At 38.3% G+C, this 23430-nt stretch overlaps 1 protein-coding gene across 2 annotated transcripts in view; it reads right to left on the bottom strand.

Moving 5' to 3' along the window:
• LOC136875748 (luciferin sulfotransferase) overlaps positions 1 to 23430 on the bottom strand; it is a 246934-nt gene that overhangs the window by 52668 nt on the left and 170836 nt on the right. For both annotated transcript variants that reach the window (XM_067149333.2, XM_067149325.2), the window contains exon 3: positions 1191 to 1290. In XM_067149333.2, the coding sequence (XP_067005434.2) occupies positions 1191 to 1290 (100 nt within the window). The remainder of the gene's footprint in view (positions 1 to 1190; positions 1291 to 23430) is intronic.

The raw sequence follows: 23430 nt of genomic DNA, 5'->3' as shown, positions 1-23430 counted from the left end.
AGGGGCAGAAATGGACCATTTCAAAATTCATCTAGAGTTGACAAGACAAAGCACAGAAAACACTTTTAAGATGGTTAAGTGTGTTATCGTAACCCACTTCTCGACACTATTACGAAGGCACACGCCAGTAATAAAATTATCAGATGATAGACTTTAAAAATACGAATGCGATTCAAAATGATCTGTGGCACGGTGAGCTCAGAGCCTGAAGAATCATACTAACTGCTATCATTCTTGGAGGAATCGTCACGTGCACACGGATGCGTAATTATGATCGAATCGACCACATCCAACACAATTCCATCCCTTTTCCAGAATTCTACTCCATCATAAAAAAAATCAGTAAGAACAAAGTTTAATATTTCGTTGTGAACAAAACGGAGGGGAGAGGCGTGGTTCGACAATGGACGACCAGGTCGTGAATCCAACAGGTGGTAAAGTATTTATGGTGTCTGTATAATACTTCATTCACTGTTGAACGTAGTAAGTAGGATTTTCCACGAGGAGTCCAGTGTTGATAGTTTTTAGTTTTTTATAGATGCTGCACAGACTCGGACAGTTCTTAGAGCATGACGCCGAGCGGACTGGAAAGGGCTTGGATTAGGAAGAAATAAACCGCAGCGTTAATTAAGTTAGATATGTGGTTGCGGGTGCGGAATGTATCATGTATGACGTAACATTCAAATAATAATAATAATGATAATAATAATATGATTGGTTTCACTGACTGCGGTATTATTAATGGTTTCCGGAGACAATGAGCAGCCAGAATGTTCTCCTGCAGGATTTATTTTACGTCAGCATCTTCAAATACCGTATTGAGTCAAGAACAAACCCGCCAGCTTGGTATCAGAAGGCCGGTTCATTTACCATTCGAGTCTTTCAACCTGACCACATGTTAGATATTATAAGTCGTAAAATAGAAAAAAACTAAAGCTGAATGATTCTAGTGTGTAAAATAGCGTCCACTCTTCATGTAAACAGATCTATTCCTAGAATATTTACACGTTAATTGGACGTAATGAAACAGAATTTTTCTACACGTTCTGAGACAATAGCAACTAGTCTAGACACATCAGGTTCACAGGGTATGATACAGAATTACCATGTAATTCCTGATGACAGCGTGGTTATTAACCTCTACCGAAAGACTCAAGGACAACAAAAATCAATAAACTATTTATACTCACTCGAGGAAAGGAACTCTTTCATTCAAGGTCCTCGACTTCGCTTCTTCATAGTTGCAATCGTTTCCTATCAACCATACCATTTCCTGAGTCCAGGTTGTACCTAGGAGAGAATACAAATAAGAAAAATAAGAACAATTACAGAATTTGTTAATATTTCTTCTTTATCCCTTTTCTAAAATCTAAAAGAGCCTCAGTGCTTTCGTTATCATGCATTTGTGTATTTATATTCATTAATTTTCCTTTCTTTATAAGTAGCACGGTATTAACTGCGGATATGCTTATAGTTTCGTGATACAGGTACATCACTTGAACCTTGTGCAGTAATAACATTTTATCCTTGTTTATCTAACAAAAAAAACTCAAGAAAAATACTCAAATGTATGGATGAATGAGAAACCACCAATGTTCAGTGACGTTGCATTGAAAATATAGGAATATTCACATTACACCATATCAAGGTGATTTTCCCCAGACAAGTCAGCCGATCTCATCTCGATGATGATGGTGCCTTCAGAAAAGACTTGGATCAGTCCTTTTGTCTCCATCGAGGGGTAGAAAGGTGATGTCGTATTCTCCGTTGCTGCTCCTGCTTCCGGATGTCGTCTAAAACATCCCCTCGTTCACGATGTAGAAACTAGGTCAAGATCAACCTGCCGGTTACCAGAATACTACAGTCGGGGGTAAAATCCACTGACCGTGAAACCAGTTCCCATTCGGCAGCGGAACCGCTTCTCTTATCTACTCCCGTAACTAGGTCAAACCTTTCCCATTTCATAAACGGCTGGACTGGGAATTGTAAAGTTTATGCCCTCGGAAAACTATTTACACAGGCAGGCTATTATGCATTTTGAAATGATTAAATGGAACAGTTCTCTCCCTTTGGTAAACGTAAGTTAAATGACATTCTCCCAGTACTAGAAACTTGAGTAGATTAAATACAGTTTGAGCGTCTTCCAACAAAAATTTACAATTCCCCACACGATCACTCGCGTAAACCAAAACTTCTTCTTACGATATTACCTGCACAGAATCTCGCCGAATTATAGGGTAACTAACTGACGCGGTCATCGTTTTTATTAACTCGTCCTCGAAGACGCCGTCGTATCCTCGACTGGGGCCATCTCTTCCCTAGACCAATGCCTAGTAGCCATATCGATGGTGACTCTATCGTTTCATTGGCTCAACACATCGCGTACCTAACGCTTATTTCAAACATTTCTCATAGGGGACCCTAGCCTCTCGCCGGGCATCTGAAATGTTGTCCGTTGGAGTTTTATTGTTCCCTTGTTCGGCTTTGTGTGCGTCATGTCGAAATTCCACCTTCTAAACTTAGCTGGTGAGCAATCAATCCCGAGCTCCCTGCCAGTTATTAGTACTTAATAAAAATGAAATATTCTCTGTACATTCGAATCAATGACTGATTAATTAAATGAGCCCTTCAATAAGGGCTCACTAAGTAACACTTTTGATGTTCAATATTTATTTAATGATGAACAAAACAGGCTTTCGCCTAATTACGATGCTCAGAATTTACAATATTCAAATACAAGCACAGAAATAAACACATGCATAATACAGTAAATTAATACAGAATATGAAAATCCACAGCCTGTTTCCAGTCATCTGACTGGGTCAGGAATGGAATGAATGAAGCCCCCATCTAGCGCCGAAGATAGGAATCGTGCCGACTGCCGAAGCCTGTCGCACTCCTCTGGGGCAATGATTAATGACTGACAGATGAAATGAAATGATTTTGGAGAGTGTTGCTGGAATAAAAGATGACAGGGAAAACCGGAGTACCCGGAGAAAATCCTGACCCTCCTCCGCTTTGTCCGGCACAAATCTCACATGGAGTGACCGGGTTTTGAACCACGGAACGCAATGAACTACCAAGTTTAGATCTGCAGGATGTTTCAAGAGTAATGGAGGTGGTAAGAAGGACTAGTTCCACTAAGAAGAAATCAAACAGGGGTTTGTCGGGCTCACGGCCCCAGATTTTGTAAAATACCTACCGCTTCATGGGTAATATCGAAATAAAGTATCTAGTCAGCAGAATTTTTCATTTTATTGTTGACGTTATATTATTTAATTTTGACCTAAATTATAGTATCTTATAATATAGCAATGAGAACACTGCTTCATTTATCAATACATTTATTTTTTCATCAAGCAACGGTCGCCAAAAAGTGTCCGACATAATCACCAATTGTGAACAATGTCATACCTCATCTTCAGAGGCCATCACATACTGTCTCAGGAATTGTGACAGTAAGACAGTCATTGTTGGGTGCGATTACTTTGCGGTACAAAGACAATGAAAGGAAAGTGAAGTCGATGGTGGTGTCATCCAGGGTCGTTGGTCATCTAGTGATACGGAAGCGTAATTAGAGTGGCCCCGCTCGTGTACGAACTGGACCACTACGTATCATTTTATACTACTCGGCGCATGCGTTTCTGTAAGTCGTATGATTCCGTGCAGTTATCGCTTATAAATTTGAAGATTTACGCGGCACGGCTAAATCATATTCGAATTACTCTTTCCAGTGATACCAAGCCGAGTTAATTTAAAACATTTGTTAATTTTAGAAATTTCGTACCTTGTGACAGTTCTACCCTAATGGCCCTAAGTCTACCGCAATAGTACCGTTACTTCGGGCGTAAAAAGTGAAAATCTGGGATTTATTTAATGAAGTTTCTTTATTCTTTGCTTTGCAGGGTTCCAAGTGGAATAGTAAATGGAACATAGTAGGTAGAAAATGGTCGATTAAACATGTATCCAACCTGTAATCCACGCGAATCTGTATGGTACGCATAAGAACCACCTTGCAAAAGGAAACCAAATGATCATAAACATGTCTCTCGGTCATGGCCATCCATCAACGGCTGCTAATTTCAGATGACTACCAGCCATAAGATATAGCCTGCACGGTTGCTAGGGATACACTTCCGTCACAATAACTTCCGCTAATTTCCATGACGAAATTTCCAGAGAGCCTCGGGTTCGATTCCCGGCCGGGTCGGTGATTTTAATCGCCTCTGATTTATTCTTCTGGCCTGGGGACTGGGTGTTTGTGTTTGTCCCAATACGTTCTTTTGCATATTCAGACAACACACTATACAACCAATAACCACAGAAACACGCAATAGTGATTACATCCCTCCATATAGAGTTGGCGTCAGGAAGGGCATTCGGCCGTAAAACAAGGCCAAATACACATGTGCGATACAATACGCACCCGCGAAACCACAGGCGTGGGAACAATGGTAGAGAAAGAAGAAGTGTGCAAAACATTCCCTCAGAAAATACTGTTTATAAAGCTGCAAAAACTAGCTTTGTATTAGTTTTCCAATAATATAATGCACTTGAAATGGGTGCATAACATAAATTATTTTCAAGTATGTGGTGATTTCATTATCAAAAATGACAAGGAATTTGTTCCGTCGCATTCTTGCATAATGCTGCCGTGCACGCACCACATAGCAGGCAATTTCGCTGTCTCCGAAGAATGGGTCGTCTGAAGTAGATCTTACAACTTCGCCAAAGTTTTTAATACACAGCATATTAAAATGGAGTTACAGCTTACCTTCAAAGCGGTAGATTCACGACTTTCTTGCTCATTAGCAACTTGCAGCAGTTTGTCTGTAGCAGCAGTGAAAACACTCGATCTGCGAAAATCTCATAATTTTACGCGGGTTTCCACTAGAATTGCGATAGACCATATTTCGTTCCTTTTATTGTCTTTGCACCGCAAAGTAATCGCACCCAGCAATGACTGTCTTACTGTCACAATTCCTGAGACAGTATGTGATGGCTTCTGAAGATGAGGTATAACATTGTTCACAACTGGTGATTATGTCGGACACTTTAGGCCGAGCGTTGCTTGATGAAAAATAAACATATTATTAAATAAAACAGTGTTCTTATTGCGATATTATAAGATTTACTGGAAGGGTGAGATCGGTAGTTTCAAATAACATGGCTCTCTCCTTTTCCTGAAGTCGTTTAAGCATATGAGGAGTTTAATTCCATCGTGAAAGTTCATCTTGAATCAGGTGATGTTTTAGTAGAGAAAGATGTTTCTGTGCAGCTTTGAGAAGCTTTGTGGATTTCGAGAAGTGTTTGACACTTCCTACTAATTCCCTACACAACAAAACGAGATTCTTAGTATTCTTTGAACTGAGAGTCCCTCTTTCACAGCAAATTGATTTTATAAGCTACACGTGGAAAACGGGTGAATTTTCCCCAAATCATGATACTACATTAAGGCAATTGCCATTAATCACAGCCATTATTTATGCATTTAAAGCCGAATTTCTGATATTTTATTCAATAAATTTGCAATATTTTTAATTCTGTGTTTCACGCATATATGCCGAAGTTCGGAGGCCTGTACAAGGTTAACTGTGATACTTAGAGAGTCGTCGGTTGTTGTGGACTGTGAGGAATGTTTATTGTGCACAAATTCGTCGTAACAGCTATATCTGCGCTTCGGAGTTAATCTCCTACTTTTTCTATTTCTTGATACAGTTCTGGGAGGATATCATTTGATATGTGCTTACGAGTAGGCATAGTATATCTAGGTCCAAGATCCTGAATCAACTGCTAAATGCAAAATGGCTGGTTGCCTTTGCATATCTATAAACCAGATTCCTGGTAAATACCTTCGATCAGTTATCTCTAGGTTTAAATTTAGATTTACCATCCATAAATGATGTGAGTGTAGGCTGGCTGGTATTTGAGTACTGTGATGATGTTGTTGAGAGTAACGAGGGCAGTGACTTGGAAATAGAATGAACGGGTACAAGCTCTTCCACTGATATGTCTCCACTTGTTACACTTTCTCTAATATTTTTGGGGATGTTCAAGTTCACTAAAAATAATTTTATGAACTGAAGTGACATGTTTCATCAGGATGCTAGTGTTGTGAGAATGTCCTTCTCGCGAGAAACTCCTTTTACAAATGCTGCAAATGGCACGGTTATCACCGACAGGATCCAACTTTAAATAATTGCATACTTCTCTATTACTTAAAAATGGTAGATTTATAACGCGACGTTTTCTGCCACCTCAAAATAACAACTGCCTTGAAATTTTCAACTTTTAATCTAAAATCAAAACCAGTTTCAGCTAAAGATGTTGACAATCTTAGTTAGATTACAAATTTAAGTTTCAGTATTACAATAAGTTGCTTCCATGCTTGTGATTTGACAGTTTAAATAGACCACAGGAATTTTCTGCATGTTTATGTTATCGCTTATATTCAAAACTAGGTTACTTTGTAGGCAGGGCGTTGTTTTTATATAGCCGTACAAATTAAAAGTAAATAATATTACAAATTAACACAATTGTACCGTATATTCAGCACTGAGGTGTGTTAGGAAGAATATCTGTTCCAAAGGAAGTCCGACCGTATAAATGAGATACATTTTGAACGGATACATTTTATGGCTATTATTATTATTATTATTATTATTATTATTATTATTATTATTATTATTATTATTATTATTAACAAATAGACCTATATTATAATATAATTGAGAGATATTCTAGTGGAAATGTCTACATACAACATTATACTAACGAAATTAAATTAAAATATAAATTGCCTAACAAACAAACAATTACATGCAAATAATATATTGGATGAAATTAAATTAACACTAGAAATCACATGATAGCAAGGAACGAAGCACGATATGAAGATGGAAACAAGAAACAAGGAATACATTACAACCAAAAATTACCTACGAATAGTGTAATACAATAATTACAACTAAACACATGACATTTACGATTTGTTATCATTTGTTCCAATTTATTGTGTAATTTTCAATTTCAATTAGGGTTATTCCACGAGGAAATATATTTCTCATTAGTGATGAGAGCTTTGGTCAGTTAAAGTGCTAGAGGGTGACCTATGTCACTGTTCCCTGGGGAAGATGGCAGCTGGACAGGCAATGTAACTCCAATCGATTCACTGAAATCGAAAGTTTCATTTAGATCTTCTTGGAGATTGTATAGCTATATCCGCCAACATGATCAGCTTGGGAGCAGTTACGTACAGTCGAACAAAGTCCATCTAGCGCGCAATGACGATTACTCTGAGAAACTTTCTGTGAGCATAGAAAGAAAGTTTTAATGTTATCACTTTGAACGACCAAGACCTTTTAACCACTGGAATGTAAAATACGATCTAATCATCAGTTCTGCTAACATTACTTTCTTGTTTCACTTCTTTTAATATTATAATTGTGCCATGACCGATAAGGATATTAAAACATCTCTATTGACTACAATTTAAGTGCCGATTACGTTGATGTTAGTTAGGCCTATTCAAACTTAAGCCATCATAATCATTGACTGTATTTATTTTGTAAACAATGGAATTAGATCACTGAATATTTCCTGAAGCATTACCCATTATGAACGTAACCAGGCAATTGCGTCCGCTAGTAAGCAATGCGAGTTACAGTATTTGATGGAAGCTGATGAAAATGCACATACTTGTTATGCTGAAGGGTTATTATGACGATGAAGTCCGGCAGAGCAGTGTCTGCATGTAGAAGAAAAAGTACTTTAAAGAAACGAACCAATTGAACAATTTTAAATTTGCAAACACTTTTACATCCACACAAATATTAAAAATATTAAAAACTTGTCAATTCACCGTTAATATTATATGTATGGTTCAATTGGTGGTGTTGTAATCATCATTATTGTAAAGAAGTGCCTGGTTTTCCTGGAACGATGTGAGTTCTATTCTCCGTACGAAGTCAAGGAATACAAGATACGAGATTTCCAATTACAGAGGTGCATATGGCCCTAATGTTCATTCAGCCAACCTGAAAAATGGGTATCAGGTTAATTCCCGGGGGCAAAGTGAGCCGGGCGTAGAGCAAACCGCTCTATCCTACCACGTGCCAAGGTTACGGACAGTGGAAGACTTTACCTTCCACCGTTCTAAGGTCTTTTAAGGCCTGTATGAAGATGACTCGTCAAATCTCCGTTAATATGAATGTATGGTGCAATTAGTGGTGTTGTAATCATGATTATTGTTTTCTTGATTGACTTTACCAAGAACAAATACCGCGTGGTCATCAGCGCCTATTGACGGAGAAGATAATGCCAAAGACTTCTCAAATAAAGAAATAACATTTTTGAAACACAGTTGTAAGTTATTACTTTTCTAAAGTGCCTTTCGGCCGAAAATATGCCATATGGGCTCACGGAGAATGCTTTCATGTTAATTGCAGTGGTATCTAATTAGGTTCTCCTTTTAACACTGCGGTTGAAAATTGTTCTGTAGCCCGTCAGCGACGAGTAGGGCAGATAGTTACAAATATCTCTCTCTCGTGTTTCCCTGATCAGACCAGTGTTTTGCCAAAACTGACGATTAACACAAAACAAAAATAATTCATGTGCCTCGTTTAAACATTGCCTGTGGGAGGAAATGGAAGACTGATGGTCAGTTTAAACTAAATGCTCATTCGTAATATAGTATAGTATAATAAGAGAAACTAAGTCATTGTGCAACAGTGCTAATGCAGTGAGCTGCCGTTGCGATCAACGGTATTCTGCGAGAACGAAGTCTACTCTCGGACGAAACTTTATTTACATCGTCCTGTTTTCGGACCGACTTTGATGAATGCGAGTAAACGACGGATCGATTCAGGACATTTCATTCATAATTTGGAAGTGCAGATGTGAAGAAGCAAAAATGGTGCAGGCGCAAACTGATTGATTAAGTTTACGCTTAAACCAGCTTCAGTAATAGGGCCATGTCAGGCAAATGAAGGAAGAAAGACTACATAGAAAGGTAGGGAACTCAGCCATTGTTGCATGGAATATTTCAACATTTTCTGGGTATCATAGTATTGTCAATTCCAAATATGAAGTCAGTTTTCCTGTGCATGCTCTAGCCTTCATGCAATATGAGTTTTAATTACTGTTGCAAATTTTTGTTTTTAAGACGAATATTCTAGTTTTCATACAATATGATTTTCATTATTGTTAGAGTTTTGTTTTACACTGAAGTTAGGGGATAACAACAACAATAACAACTACTACTCATAATGGCATGACAATGACATCAAATCAATGATCAACTTACTAAAATATTCTTATCATATCTGCATCATTTGTGTGGATCTTGAAATGGTAAAGTTGCTGCTTGGCCAACAGAATGGTTTCAAGAAATATACTTACTACCTCTGCATGTGTGATAGCCGTACTCTGGAGAATCACTGCACACAGAAGGAGTGGCCCGAATTGCAAGTCTCGAAGTAGGGATGTCAAATATTGTGAATGAATCTATTGTCAGCCGAGACAGAACCATCTTCCCACCCCCCGATACATATCAAACTTGGCTTGATGAAGCAGTTCGTAAAGGCTCTGAATGTTTTCAACACACTGTTTCTGTATTTCCTGGTCTGCCATTCGAGAAAATGAAAGCAGATATGTTTCATGGTCCTCAATTTCGATCCCTTACACGTGACGACGAATTTGTCACGAAGGTCGATCAAAAGGAGAGAGCAGCATGGATGCATTTTATAGCAGTTATTAAGAACTTCCTTGGCAACAAGAAAGCAGAAAGCTATGTAACGTACTTCTGGTTCAAAGAATGCTAAAGACATTTTGTGTTTTTTGATGCAACATGAGTAATAGGATGCACTTCCTGAATAGCCATCTTGATTAATTTCCCCAAAAATCCTTGGAGATGTTAGCGCGATGAGCAGGGGTTGGGGGGGGGCGCTTCAATCAAGACCTAAATACAATGCAAGAGCGTTATAAAGGGCGATGGGAGAGGCATATGATGGCAGAATATTGTTAGAGCATCAAACGGGACTGTCCTGAGCAATTTCAAAAACGCAAGAGCTACAAGCGCAAATGTTCATGCCTGATTGAGTTTTCCATGCCCACTATGTCACATTGCCGCATTAATTAATTGATTAATATCTTCCATCTATAAGTACACATCATTGCTATAACTAAGGAAATTATATATTTGTATGTAGTAAATTTTTTATATCATATTTATGCTCTAAATGAGAGATTATATTCCTTTGCATTTCAAAACTGTACACATAATTGTACACCATTGGATGTTTATGTGTTTAAATGACTTATATTATCACCGAAAGGTGATTAGTATAACATCTCACATTTGTAAGTTGTGATAAATGCTGAAACATTCGAAAATTTTACGTTAACGTGAAAGGGTTAAAAATGAATTGCAAGAAAACTGTAGCTTACAGAGAAAAAGAAGTTCAGATATGAAACCAGCGGACCCAAATTAGTTAAGAACTTGAGTGTTTCCGAAATGAAGAGGTCAATCACCTAGTTGCAACCCATCACAGTGTTCTGGTCTTTGGTCCTTGTAAAAGATGGTTTCTTTTCAACAAATCATGGAATTCTTGGCTTTTTCTCAGTATCCATCCATTCTTATCCCACACCACTTCGTCGGCCTTTCTCAAAAATTTCCGCTCAAAGAACATGCAGATTCTCTTCGCCGTTCCTTTTCGTAATCTCAGTCTCTACTCCGCGTAGTAATACTGGAAGTATTATGACATTGTACGCTCATTTGGGGGAGAGATAGCAAAAAAGAAATATCATTTATTTACACTTCAAATAACGCAAATTTAATATAAAAGATATATTTAAATTGATATAATATTGAATACATTTTGAGACTGCTGCACCTTGGTGGATTCTCAAAGTACAAATTGCAGCTGAAGCTGAAATTTAGTCTAGTTACATTCTAAATACATTGTCAAATATGTAGGCTACAATAACTATGCGTCTGTGTATAATTTAGATCTCCTTATGAAGCCACGAGTGCTTATAATTCACTGTAGTTAAGATCTTGCCAGTGCAATTTATTATGATAATTGTAATTCTGGAATTATAACATGTAGAGTAGAGCAGTTACGAGCAAAAGAGATTATAATGAACTAGCGTTATAACAACAATGTGCCTCCTGCCTAGTACTACATCTCGCTTCACCTCAAGTGCTCGTACTTAACTATGGTACTATACAAGCCATCCTTAATCAACTGTTCACAAACTCACATTACAAGCTTCAGATTCAGATTCTCATTCTCTCACAAGAGGATAATGCACGTTTATCTTTCGATTATAATAAGTAGAGAGGGGTTCTTGGGCAAAATGTCTATGCTTTACTTTTACAAATATAGCTTAATACTAATATAATTTAATATAAAGTTATTCAGGGGTCTGGAGATTTTATACAGCAAAAATAATTTTGCCTTTTTTTTTGCTGTTTTAATGTATAATGCCTATTCGCTTCCTTTATTTCACGAAAATATCTAATGTGAGCTTTATAATTTTCAAAATTACGCGATACACCCTCACTGTAAAAAATAGACTGCCCTGTATGTGAAGGTCGGGTTACATCGTTCTTGTTCGAAGGGATGGACGGGTAGAGATGACCCGAAAGCCAATTTGTGCTGAAAATTTGTGTGCATACTTTATTAACTGAAATGTTTGGTTCCCATTTCTAAACTTTACTTATGCAAATATTGATTTCTTAGAGCTGGTATATTTATGTTAAAATGAAAAGTGTATAATTGATTAGTACACTATTCCCAAATGCAAGCTAACAGCTACACGCCCTCGAACCGAGTAGCCAATTCGCTCGGTGGTGTGTTTTATGGGACGCTGGGAAGGCAACGCACTAGTGCTTGGAAGACAGTGATCAAGCTTTAAGGAAGAACTTCGGTATTTACTTGATTCCAAAATGGCAGACCTTGGATATCCACATTAAAGTGTTGTCTATGGGAAGAATCGAACTCACTACCTCCAGAATTCGGGCTTAGGCTAAACTCCAAGTACAATGTAGTTGACTAGCACGGTAGATTGTTCTTCAGATGCAAAATAATCATTTTCTGTTGCTATGTCATTATATGATTTTTAAGATATGCATTAGTTTCCAGTTATTATTATTATGATTATCATTATTATTATTATTATTATTATTATTATTATTATTATTATTATTATTATTATTAAATGTTGTTTTATTGCTGACTGAATATATAGTATTTACTATTACAGCTCACCCCGATTATTCTGTGATTTTTTAATGTTTTTTCGGCTAAAGATCACAAGTTGTCAATCTTAAGTGGTTGCTATGTTTTCCTAGTGATATACTTAGCAGACAGCAGTAACTGTTGTTCATACAAGTCTGACAGACAGAGAAGTTTTATGGCAGGTCTCCTTCCTGGATTTAAAAAGAGCAGCTTTCAATCGTTTTGATTACTCATACAATGTATTATTTTTGTGCCCATGTTCTAGCAACTGCTTGCTAGATATCGTACCCTAGCCCGTAGATCAAGGAAACTGTCATGCTAATTGGCAGTATTTTATCGGTGGAGCTGATTTATACCAACTGCACCACCCCCGAGAGAAGTACGTGGTGGAATTGTAATGAATCTCTACCCCCGGAATCCATTTGTTCACTGGTCAGATTTCTAAGGAAATTGACAAAATGAAAGGATCTATAATTATATTCTCCATGAATATGCAATAAATTCTACCTTCTCAGGGAAAATTTATTATGCGAATTTAAATGAAAATATATAAGTTATTATACAATAATTATACGAAATTTAATAGTTGTGGAATGTTTGGGCTCTAGAGATCTACAGTATCTTCTATAAATTAAAAGATTACTAAAACAGCTTTATCCAGTGCGACCGTCCATTCTGCTGAACCTATTTGCTGAATTTTTGTTTCATTCTGCCCGGAACTACCTGCCGGTAAATCATCAGGCATTCTCAAGTCACTTAATTTCAATCAACTTTGAGTGATCCTAAAGTCAAATCACTAAATGACCACTCCAATAACAGCATGCAAAGGCTTTCCCTAGCCCTCATACGTTATGTACACAGCGGGTTGCACACAGTTAAGGAGCAATATCTTTACGTAAAAATATCGGCGACGCTAAACAACTAAAAACGACGCGATGAAATGCAAACCTGAAATTTCCACCAAACTTGGTACACATATGACTTCATACTAACTGGGGATAAATACTGTGGGCTAACACACTCCTTGCACCCCTACGGTTGTGCGTTTGCAAGGAATGACATGTAAAAATCATTGAATCTTTGCAATTTTTGGGTCGCTGATATAAATACTGACGCTCTAGATGCAGTTTAAGTCACCATCGGTATGGGAGGATGACAATAAAAATGTCCAATATGACCGAGATTATGGATGTATACGTGTATGTTTCAGCATAGCTCTCAACCGCACTTCGTTCACATATGATTTACTATCTGAAGAAATATACTGTGGGTTTAAACAGCCCTAACACCCTCACGGTTGGGGGTTGGGAAGAAGTGACATGTAAAAATCATTGAAAATGACTAATATTAGTTGTTGGATCCATACCTTTCGGGTTGCTGAGATGAATAGTGACACTCCGGATGCAGTTTAAGTCTCCATCGGCAAGGGGATAAAAAGAGGTGAAAAAGAGAAAGGTCCAAAGTAACCGAGATTATGTAAATATGTATGTATGTTCCAGCATAGCTCTCAGCTAAACTTCGCACTCATATGACTTATTATTGTACCCGACCACCTGTCTTAAAATATGCCTGTCTAGGGTCATCGGTTCAGGGCATGGAACGTCCGGATGGGCCTAGAAAGCTAGCTATCTAATTTTAATCCAATTGAACAGGCAGCTAAGAATACATATGTGAATGGCAACCATTCGACGCAGTGAGGTAAAACATATTTATTGAACTAAGACATATAAATACGGGAATTAAATCCTTGGACATAAACCCTTGTACAAAATAATATCTATATTAATAATCTATATAAATAAAATTGTAGGGGGTCCGCTGTCTGTAATTTCTTTTGTTTTGACAGTTTTTCAGATTTTTATCCGTTTTAGGTCAACTCAAGACCGAATCGGTGGTTTTTACGTTTCGTGTCTGTTTGTTTGTCTGTTTGTCTGTTTGTCTGTCTGTCTGTTTGTCTGTTTGTCTGTTCCACCATCACGTCGAAACGGCTGGATAGATCTCAACCAAATTTCATATTTAGAGTATACTCATCCCAGGGAAGGTTTCGATATGCATATCATCTTAAAATCTTTGAATAGACGGGGAGTTTATAAGAAAACCAGAATGGTTTTCCCACCATCACGTCGAAACGGCTGGATAGATCTCAACCAAACTTAATATTTAGAGTATACTCGTCCCGGGGAAGGTTTCGATATGCATACCATTTTACAATCTTTGAATATGCGGAGGGTTTATAGGAAAACCAGAATGGTTTTTCCACCATCACGTCAAAACGCCTGGATAGATCTCAACCAAACATCATATTTAGAGTATACTTATCCCGGGGAAGGTTTTGATATGCATATCATTTTAAAATCTTTGAATAGACGGGGATTTATAGGAAAACGAGAATGGTTTTTCCACCATCACGTCGAAACGGCTTAATAGATCTCAACCAAACTTCATATTTAGAGTATACTCATCCCTGGGAAGGTTTCAATATGCATGTCGTTTTGAAATCTTTGAATAGACGGGGTATTTATAGGAAAACCAAAATGGTTTTCCTCCATTTTCTCTTATACTATTGATTTTCTGTAAACTTCGTTTACCGTACGTGATACGTCTCTTCATTATAAACAACTTTCGTTATGTTCATAATTTACCTTACTCTTCACATGACGGAGAAATTTACAATTTTCCGCTGGTATCATGCTCTGCAGTGAGTGACCGACAGACCGACAACGAACCTACAGGTTACCATGGCAACGTCTCTGACTGCATGCCAGCAGGGAAGTAATGTATTGCCATTTTCCTCATCAAGCTTTCAAATTCGTGGTTGTTCCTTGGGTAGAAGGCAAGAGAGGCGTCAATCGGCCTATCTGCGGGATATTGGCGGAATATCGTTGGATGTTATAACTGCCCTCGAATAGATTAAGTAATAACACCATTACTCATCTTCTTATTATTTGTTTACCTAAGAATCACTGGACCTGAATTTCTCCTTTGTTACCGCTTTATTATATCCATAACTCACACTAGCATAATTTATTGAGGGGCATTTGATTTTCCAATACATTAACTTGGCATTTACATATTTGTCGTTATCCGGCTGTCCTCAGTTATAATCCATTTTCTATTACTTTCAACTGTTTAACTGTATTATTTTCTTCCTTAATTACGCCGTATGTACGCGAGTGCTACAAACTACTGGATGTATTTCCACCAAGACTCATATTTACAACACACCTGCCCTTGATAGGTTTTAGGGCAAAAATTGTTTCTCAATCCCTGAACTGACTGGGGGTTTGTACGAAACCGAAACAGTGATTTTGCACTTCCACAAAATATACACAGCCAAACTTAATGGAAATCTACCTACCTTGGTAGAAATTAATTTCTAAACCTTTTTTTCTCATGTGCATCATTTCGATACGAGGATTAATAAGGGAGATATCATTAACGGACCGTTTTTTCTGTACAAGTCCCATCGGACTTAAGTCACGAGCGGATGCGTGTAAAGCGTATTCCTTACAACTTGAAAACTACTGAAGACATTCGAACCAAATTTCATATTTAGCATACACCTGTCCAAAGGTAGGTTTTAAACGTAAATAATATTTCATGTTCCGGAATGGACTGGCGGTTTATAGGGAACCGAAATGGTGATTTTACTCTTCCACAATATATACAAAACAAGACCAACCTGACTGGAAATCGACCGAACGTGATGGAATTCCACCTCTAAACCTTTTTTTCATGTGCATTTTTTCGTCAGGAGGATTAATAAGGGAGATATCATGAATGGTCAGTTTTGCAGGTTAAGTCCAGTGGACATAGCCCGAAAGGTGTTTTACATGGAGCAGATTCCTTATCTATATAAATCAAATCGTAACGACTGTGTGCCACTACACTGACTATTTTGGCGGAATTTTCGTACAGCTTTCCGTTTAAGGGGTAATAATGACCGTCTGCATAATGTTTGGTTTAGTTTCCTGAAAGTCCTAATTTTTACCCGCCTCGCCCAAAATCCAGATTGCGGCATAATCTGCCAGAAGAAAAATAAGATAATTGAAATTTGACAAAATTATACGTTTTAGCCTGTAACGAACGGAAAACATCCAAGATCATTAAATTTTTCACTTTTTATCCCCGAAGAATATCGAAGTATGCAGGCAATTTTAATGATGGTGCAGACCTTCGGAAATTCCTATCACATAACGGATTGCACAATCTCCGTTCAATTTGGAATTATCTACAACCTTGGTATAATGAATTTTTGCCGTATCTGTATCCTTTTACGTTTGATTTTTCTCTATTCATCGATGTTCAGTCAATTTGGAATTTTCACATGCATAATTCATACTTTCAATTACTTATATGAAATACAGAATCATCAAACTCTTCATGAAAATTGGCCCATCCAGTAGCCATATGTGAGCCAAATGCTATATATGTAGCTGTCACATAATTATCCGAAAAGTAATGTAATGTGAGATAATCTTACAAAAACTTTACCCTGTTCCACGTTTCTAAGTCAATCTGACCCATATCATGACATATCATGGGACCAGCCATTTAGGCCACTAAATCCGGCGTGTCTTATGGTATAATCCTTTGTCGATATGACGTACGTTTAGTAGCAATTAATCTGTAAATGAAGATCTTCAATATTGTAAACACGCATATACTTTCGTATGTCGATATATATATTCACTGATGTCGATTTGTAGCGATCGAGAAAGAGTGGGTCTGCTATTGTAATCAGTACTCCCCACACCGATTTTGACTGGTAGTAGGAAAGGGTTCCTTCTCCAACTCCTGTGTAACTGTCATTAGTAAGCAAGGCCTACAATTTAATGAATAGTTCACTTCTCGATTTGACTTGCAGAAGGCAAGTGAGCATGCAGTTTTGTTTAAAACTCCCCTATCTGATTGTGTTTGGCAGTAGGCAAGGGTGCCCGCCATTATAAAGGAATATCCTCATCTAAAATGTGACTGACATTAGGCATAGTGGCCTGCTATTTTGATGGAAACTCATCAACTTGGTGTGACAGGCAGTAAGCTGGCTGGCAGTTGGAAAATGGGCCTGGCATTATAATGATAACTACACAACTCAATTTCGAATGATAGTAGAGTAATTGCCTGCCATTATAATAAAAACTCATCAACTGTAATCTGTCTGGAAGTAGGAAAGGGGGCTGCCATTTTAACGAAAACTCCCCAAATCGATTCTGTCCGCGTAGTAGGCAATGGGGCCTGCAATTATAGTGTTAACTTCCCAACTCGATTGTGAATGGCAGTAGGCAAGTGAACCTGCCGTTATATCACAAATCCGTAACAAACACCTTACATTGGAAACAACTTACGGGGACCTCCCCATGCTCTTTCTCGGATAACGCTAAGAGACATGCAATTTTAAAACAATCTAATTTACTGCATGTACACTATTTAGTTCGATATTCGAATACAATGTAGAATACCGTAGCGAAGCACGGGTACATTTGCTAGTATAATAATATTATGTCACTGAGGTGACCCTGGGGTACCAAGCCCTTATGAAAATAAACAGTATTCTTTGGAACATATATTACACTAAAACACGAAGACGTTGAAGCAGATAAATTGAATGAATATTTGGCCTAGATCCCTGTGAATAAGAATCTGTCAATGTGAGAGACTAGCATTATTTTTCGCATCCATAATTAAAGAAAATCCCAGCAAATGCAGGGTACACGAGTACATATAAAAACCACAACTTTGGAAATGGGGCCAGATTCTGCAACCCCCAAATTAACACTGAGTCTACGTCCTTGGTCGCGGCCTGGACTGCACGGATGGAACAAAACCCTCAACCTTCAAATAGCGCACGGAGCTTGCATCCTTTACTGACCGAAACGACCACAACAAACATAATAAAAAGACACAAAATGAAACAACAGCCAATATAGATCACCACCCACAAAGAAACGACGCGTACCTGAAAACAACACATCATTCATCTTGATGTATGTCGCACGATGCTCGAGCCCCTGTGCACTGAGCTCCTCCAATGGTTGGCGGTTCCACCCTATCCACACCCAAGACTGGATAGGCATCAGTATTCCACATAAAGGGAACTGCATGATCATCTGGCTAGATAAACGATTCAAGCAGCACAAAGTGTTCTTTCTTCTATCTCCCAGGCAAAGAAGGAGACATGGATGAAGTTGATGTCTGAAGTCGATATGGGTAGGAGCAGTCAAGAAGCTTGGAGACTTTTAAAACGCTTGAGCAATGATCCTACGCAAGGTAACACACATGCCAATGTGAGTGCAGATCAAATAGCACACCAATTTTTGCTTAGTGGAAAACCAAAGCTTTCCATGAAAGTAGGGAAGAATCCTATAGTCAGACAACCAGACGAGAGCAATGAGTTATCTAAGCATTTTATACTAACTGAACTGAATTAGCTCTCAGTAAGCGTAAGATTGGGAAGTCAGCAGGACTCGATGACCTTCAAATGGAACAAATTAAGAACTCTGGTCCTACTGCGAAGTGCTGGTTGCTAGAACTCATGAATAACTGCGTTCAGTCTTCCATGATACCTAAAATATGGAGGAAGGCTAGGGTAATAGCCATTCTAAAACCAGGCAAAGATAAAAATGACCCTAGGAGCTACAGGCCAATCTCCTTATTATGCCATCTTTTTAAGATTCTGGAGAGACTAATCCTCAATAGGTTGACTGATAAAATCGAGTCACTTCTGATTCCACAGCAAGCTGGATTCAGGAGAGGGAAAAGCTGCACATCGCAGGTGTTGAAATTGTCAACACATAGAAGATGGCTTTGAAGGCCGGAAAATCACAAGAGCTGCATTTATAGATCTCTTGGCAGCATATGATATTGAACCCTTTAGGTCCTTATTGAGGGATACCTACCTTCCTTACCTATCAGCAAAGTTCATGAGATCTGTCTCTTGGGTCGTTTCGGGTTCTTCGTCACTTGCTGAGGTAAAGGTAGGGTTCATTAAATCTAATCTATCTACTGTAATGAAAGGTCTGTTTAAAAGATTCCTATTTATTCAGGAAATTCTGAAGCAATCTGTCACTGGTATCATAGAAGTCAACTGTATCCACTGGACACCACAATCATTTTTACATAATGGTCAGAACACTGGTGTGAGACTTTAACGTAATTGCCTGATGGGCATTCTTACTAGAAACCATTGTCTCAATTATTAATCATTTAAGAAAGGAAAGTCTGGAAATCCTTAAATTCGGCTTCCATGTGAGACCACATGTACCATCATAGTGATTCGTTATGGTCCAGCCCTCGTAACACGAACTCTGGACTCTGGTTATAATTAAGGCCGTCCAATCGGTGTGTACCACACAATGGTTCTACGGCATGGACCCTTAATTGAATCGATGTGACCTGCGTCTATGTCATGGACCGACATCTAATCTTCTAAGTTACTTTAAAGTCATTGTGGATGATGACCGCAAGGAAAGGATGCTACAATGGCATATGGCCCTAATCTAAGTCACTGAGGTTGATGACCCCCTGACCATCCAAGTTTCTAGGCTGAAGGCTAAACACAATTAAGTTACATCGGTTGATGACCAAAGTTCCACTTTACTATCCCCAGCACATTCACTGCTCAATCAATCAAAGTTCAATAATTATAACAACAACAATGCTCACAAACTTTGTGGCAGAAAATCCATTTTCTTCGGATATGTCCCTTTAATCTTTACTTTATTTTAATATTCCCCAGACAACAAACTAAAATTTCCAGAATGCATCTCCAAGTTATTCGCTTGATTAAAGTTATTTCAAAATGCGGTTTCACTGAATTTAATAATTTAATAAATTTAAATGATTTAACGAAATTTTAACAAACAACAAATTTCATCTCCGCGGACTCTGGTTTCCTCACAAATTTCTACGCAGCTGTGATGTGAATTCAATATTGCGATGTTTATCTGGCTGGAAAAGAATTTGTTACATCATTCATGTCCAGCTATATATCTCATCTCGTGATATCATGCTTAAAAATCTAATCTAATCCTAACCGTTATTAACACTTGGATATCCTAATAATCTACGTACAAAGCAAACAACTCGCCATATCATTACGATGTCATATCTCGTCATCACTGAATTTTGCACACCCCTCGCAGACAAATCGATCATCACGACCATCGCTCTATATTTTGGACAATCCTGAAATTGGGTTACTCTGTTCCTTATACTCAAAGTTCATGGTTTCAAATGTTCATTCCGTCCCCAATTACAGTATTTCGCAATACTTAGATCAATACCGGCTATGAAATTTCAACTAAATCCAGCATCTAACGTTTTCCTGGCCGAGAATACAGTACAATCTCGACTCCACTCCTATTCCCGTTATTATCCCCGCTGTCCGCTTAGGTCTCTCACCCCATGCTCGCTTGGCAGTTACATAAACCACCCGGTTCGTTCTACCTGACTGACTTCTCAAAATGCTCCCTTTAAACTCTGCCGACATGATTAAACAAATACGATATTCTAACCAACAAAATGCACAGATATGCTTCAAGATGCCCACACTAATTATACGCGTCGCCAATTATACCGCTATGGATTTCTATGAATTTCTTTCCATTCTCAACATTATAAAATATTCCTAGGGTTATCATATCCCGGCTTCAATGACAGGACTCTAACCTGATTCGCACATCTCATCTCAACTCATATAAAACATTCCTCGGGCTTCCGTATCCCGGCTTCAATGACAGGTCCAACCTGATTCACAAACTAACCTCTGTTTCCCAGCTCCACAATTATCATCGACAAAGAACTGGAATAAAATCCTCACTAGAAATCCCAACATCTAATATCGCACAATGCATTACTCATGAATAACTTTGCATAAATGATATCGTATTTAATAACTTGATTTTTTTTACGAGAAATGACTGAAACATTCTACTAGATCTTTTATTTGTCAGTCAGACACAGTTTAAAATGGGCATTAAAAAAAGAACGTTTCTCTCCGTGACCAAATTCATCCCCTAGGTTCTCACCCGACAGCGCGCTTCCACTCGATTGAAAATGAGTGACCATGGATTATTATTATTAACGTCAAATTGCAGACAGAAGAATTTTACATCGAATGAACATCTTACTTTGACATCACAAAATACAGGCAGTACACTCACACGGATGACGATCTACATTGGACGTGATATCACTTCGGAACCCTATTCAATAACTTTTTACAACATTATATGGCACTCGCAAGACTTCAAAATTTTATCCAAGTGGAAAATAAAACAAATGACTCTTTTAGTCGTACCCTCACATTTACAAAACTTAGTAGGGGTGACCACTGCGTCGTAAATCCCCATTCAAATACAAGAAATCACGAGACAAGATATAAGAGGTAGTAAGATGGAAAGCCACCTACCTCATGTCCACGCCAGTATTCGTCTTAGGGCTCACCTGTGACCCTGGCATTTATTTAGCCATCTTTACATTCATGGCTGTACATCTCATTATGTTTCTTCAGGTTTCCTGGAATAAAGCATAAAAAAAAAAGAAAATACCCTTCACTTGTTTGCTGGGCGCACACGATGGATTTCAATTATTCCCGCACACGAATTACTCAATCACATTAGAATATTTCAGTACTTTGACCGTCCTATCTGATACACTTATTTCTCTCAAGAAAACTATCTCCCCACGGAGTCAAGACTTAGCCACACTGGCTAAAATCTGCAGTCGAACTCAGTCTACTTTCGTTGATTTGATTTCGCGGAGCAACTCAACAATTTCGTCCGCTTTGTATCACAAATGCCGGAGAAGGAAGCTTCGTCATGGCGTCCCTTCATATTTATAGCAGTTACCCCCTCTCTTCGGATCTCTCCCTTTGCCGCCAAGCAAATTTTTATAAATTTTCTGACTTACCTAAACTGCAATTTCAAGAGTTTTGAAAGTGACTACATGCTTGCTACATTTCTGACGGTAGTGTTCATGGACATTTAAAAATTTTACGGGTTCGATTTGTGAGATGATTGACCTCCTTTGATAGGCACTATATTTTTTTACTTGGCGTGGTCACGCCGGGTACACGCGCTTTGAAATAGTTCATAAAAATGACTAGAGATTCTTCCGCCGTCGACACGTGTGGTTGACGTCACGTACCCCATAGCGTGGGACCGAAGGTAATCACCCCCTCGTCACGTGTCAAATCCATGCTATCAAGAATCTAACTTTTAATTATTTTGTTATATAATGCATAATGTTCTTAGGGCACAAAGGTCATGGGTTCATATTTCCCCCAAGACACGAATTCCTTTCGCACAGTGACAAGGAATTTCCTTTAAATACTCCAGATGGCGAAATTTATAATTTTGACGTCTGATGAAACATGACCTTTGAACGTAAATTCCTTTCCTCTCTCTTATGCAGTTGTTCATCTTCTGGTGTACGGATACTGGTTGATGCCTTCAGCTTCCTGGTAGTTCTTGGTTGCTCGGAGAGTTCAAGGTTGCGGGATAGATCTCCAGTGAATTGTAGTTGACTTATTGGAAGTTAGGTGGTTTGTCCTTCCAACTTCTCGACGAACTTGCATTCACATCAAAATGCGAAGTTTCTGGGTGCAAATCCCTGTCCTCATTACTATCGTTGTCACTGACTTTCTTCATTTTTGCAGGTGGTTTACCGTTCTTCTTCTTCATCATTCTCCTCATCTTCTTCATTTTAGCAGCTGGCTGACCCTTCTTCTTCATCATCATCCTCATCTTCATTTTAGCAGCTGATTTACACATCTTCTTCATCATCATCCTCATCTTCTTCATTTTAGCAGCTGGCTTACACTTCGTCTTCATCACCCTCTTCATCTTCTTCATTTTAGCAGCTGGCTTACACTTCTTCTTCATCATCATCCTCATCTTCATTTTAGCAGCTGATTTACACTTCTTCGCATTTGCTTGATCCTTTCTTGACGGACTATAATCGTCATTACTGGCATCCTCGTCTGAACGTTCATCCCTCTCATCACTGCTGCTTTTCTTAGGTCTCTTCTTCTTACTGGCACCAAATCGTTTAGGTTTTGCTTTTTCCTCTTCAGACCCATGCCATAGATCTGAATGTCTGGATTTGTAACTATTCCATCTTCTATTGGCTTCATTTCCACAACGGCGTCTGCGTCTTTGGTAAGAATTTTCCCGACATCGACCCTGGT

This window comes from Anabrus simplex, chromosome 1, assembly GCF_040414725.1.
Source record: "Anabrus simplex isolate iqAnaSimp1 chromosome 1, ASM4041472v1, whole genome shotgun sequence".
Lineage (NCBI taxonomy): Eukaryota > Metazoa > Arthropoda > Insecta > Orthoptera > Tettigoniidae > Anabrus > Anabrus simplex.
Note: the sequence above shows the minus strand (reverse complement) of the source record. Positions and strands in the feature narration are given on the sequence as shown.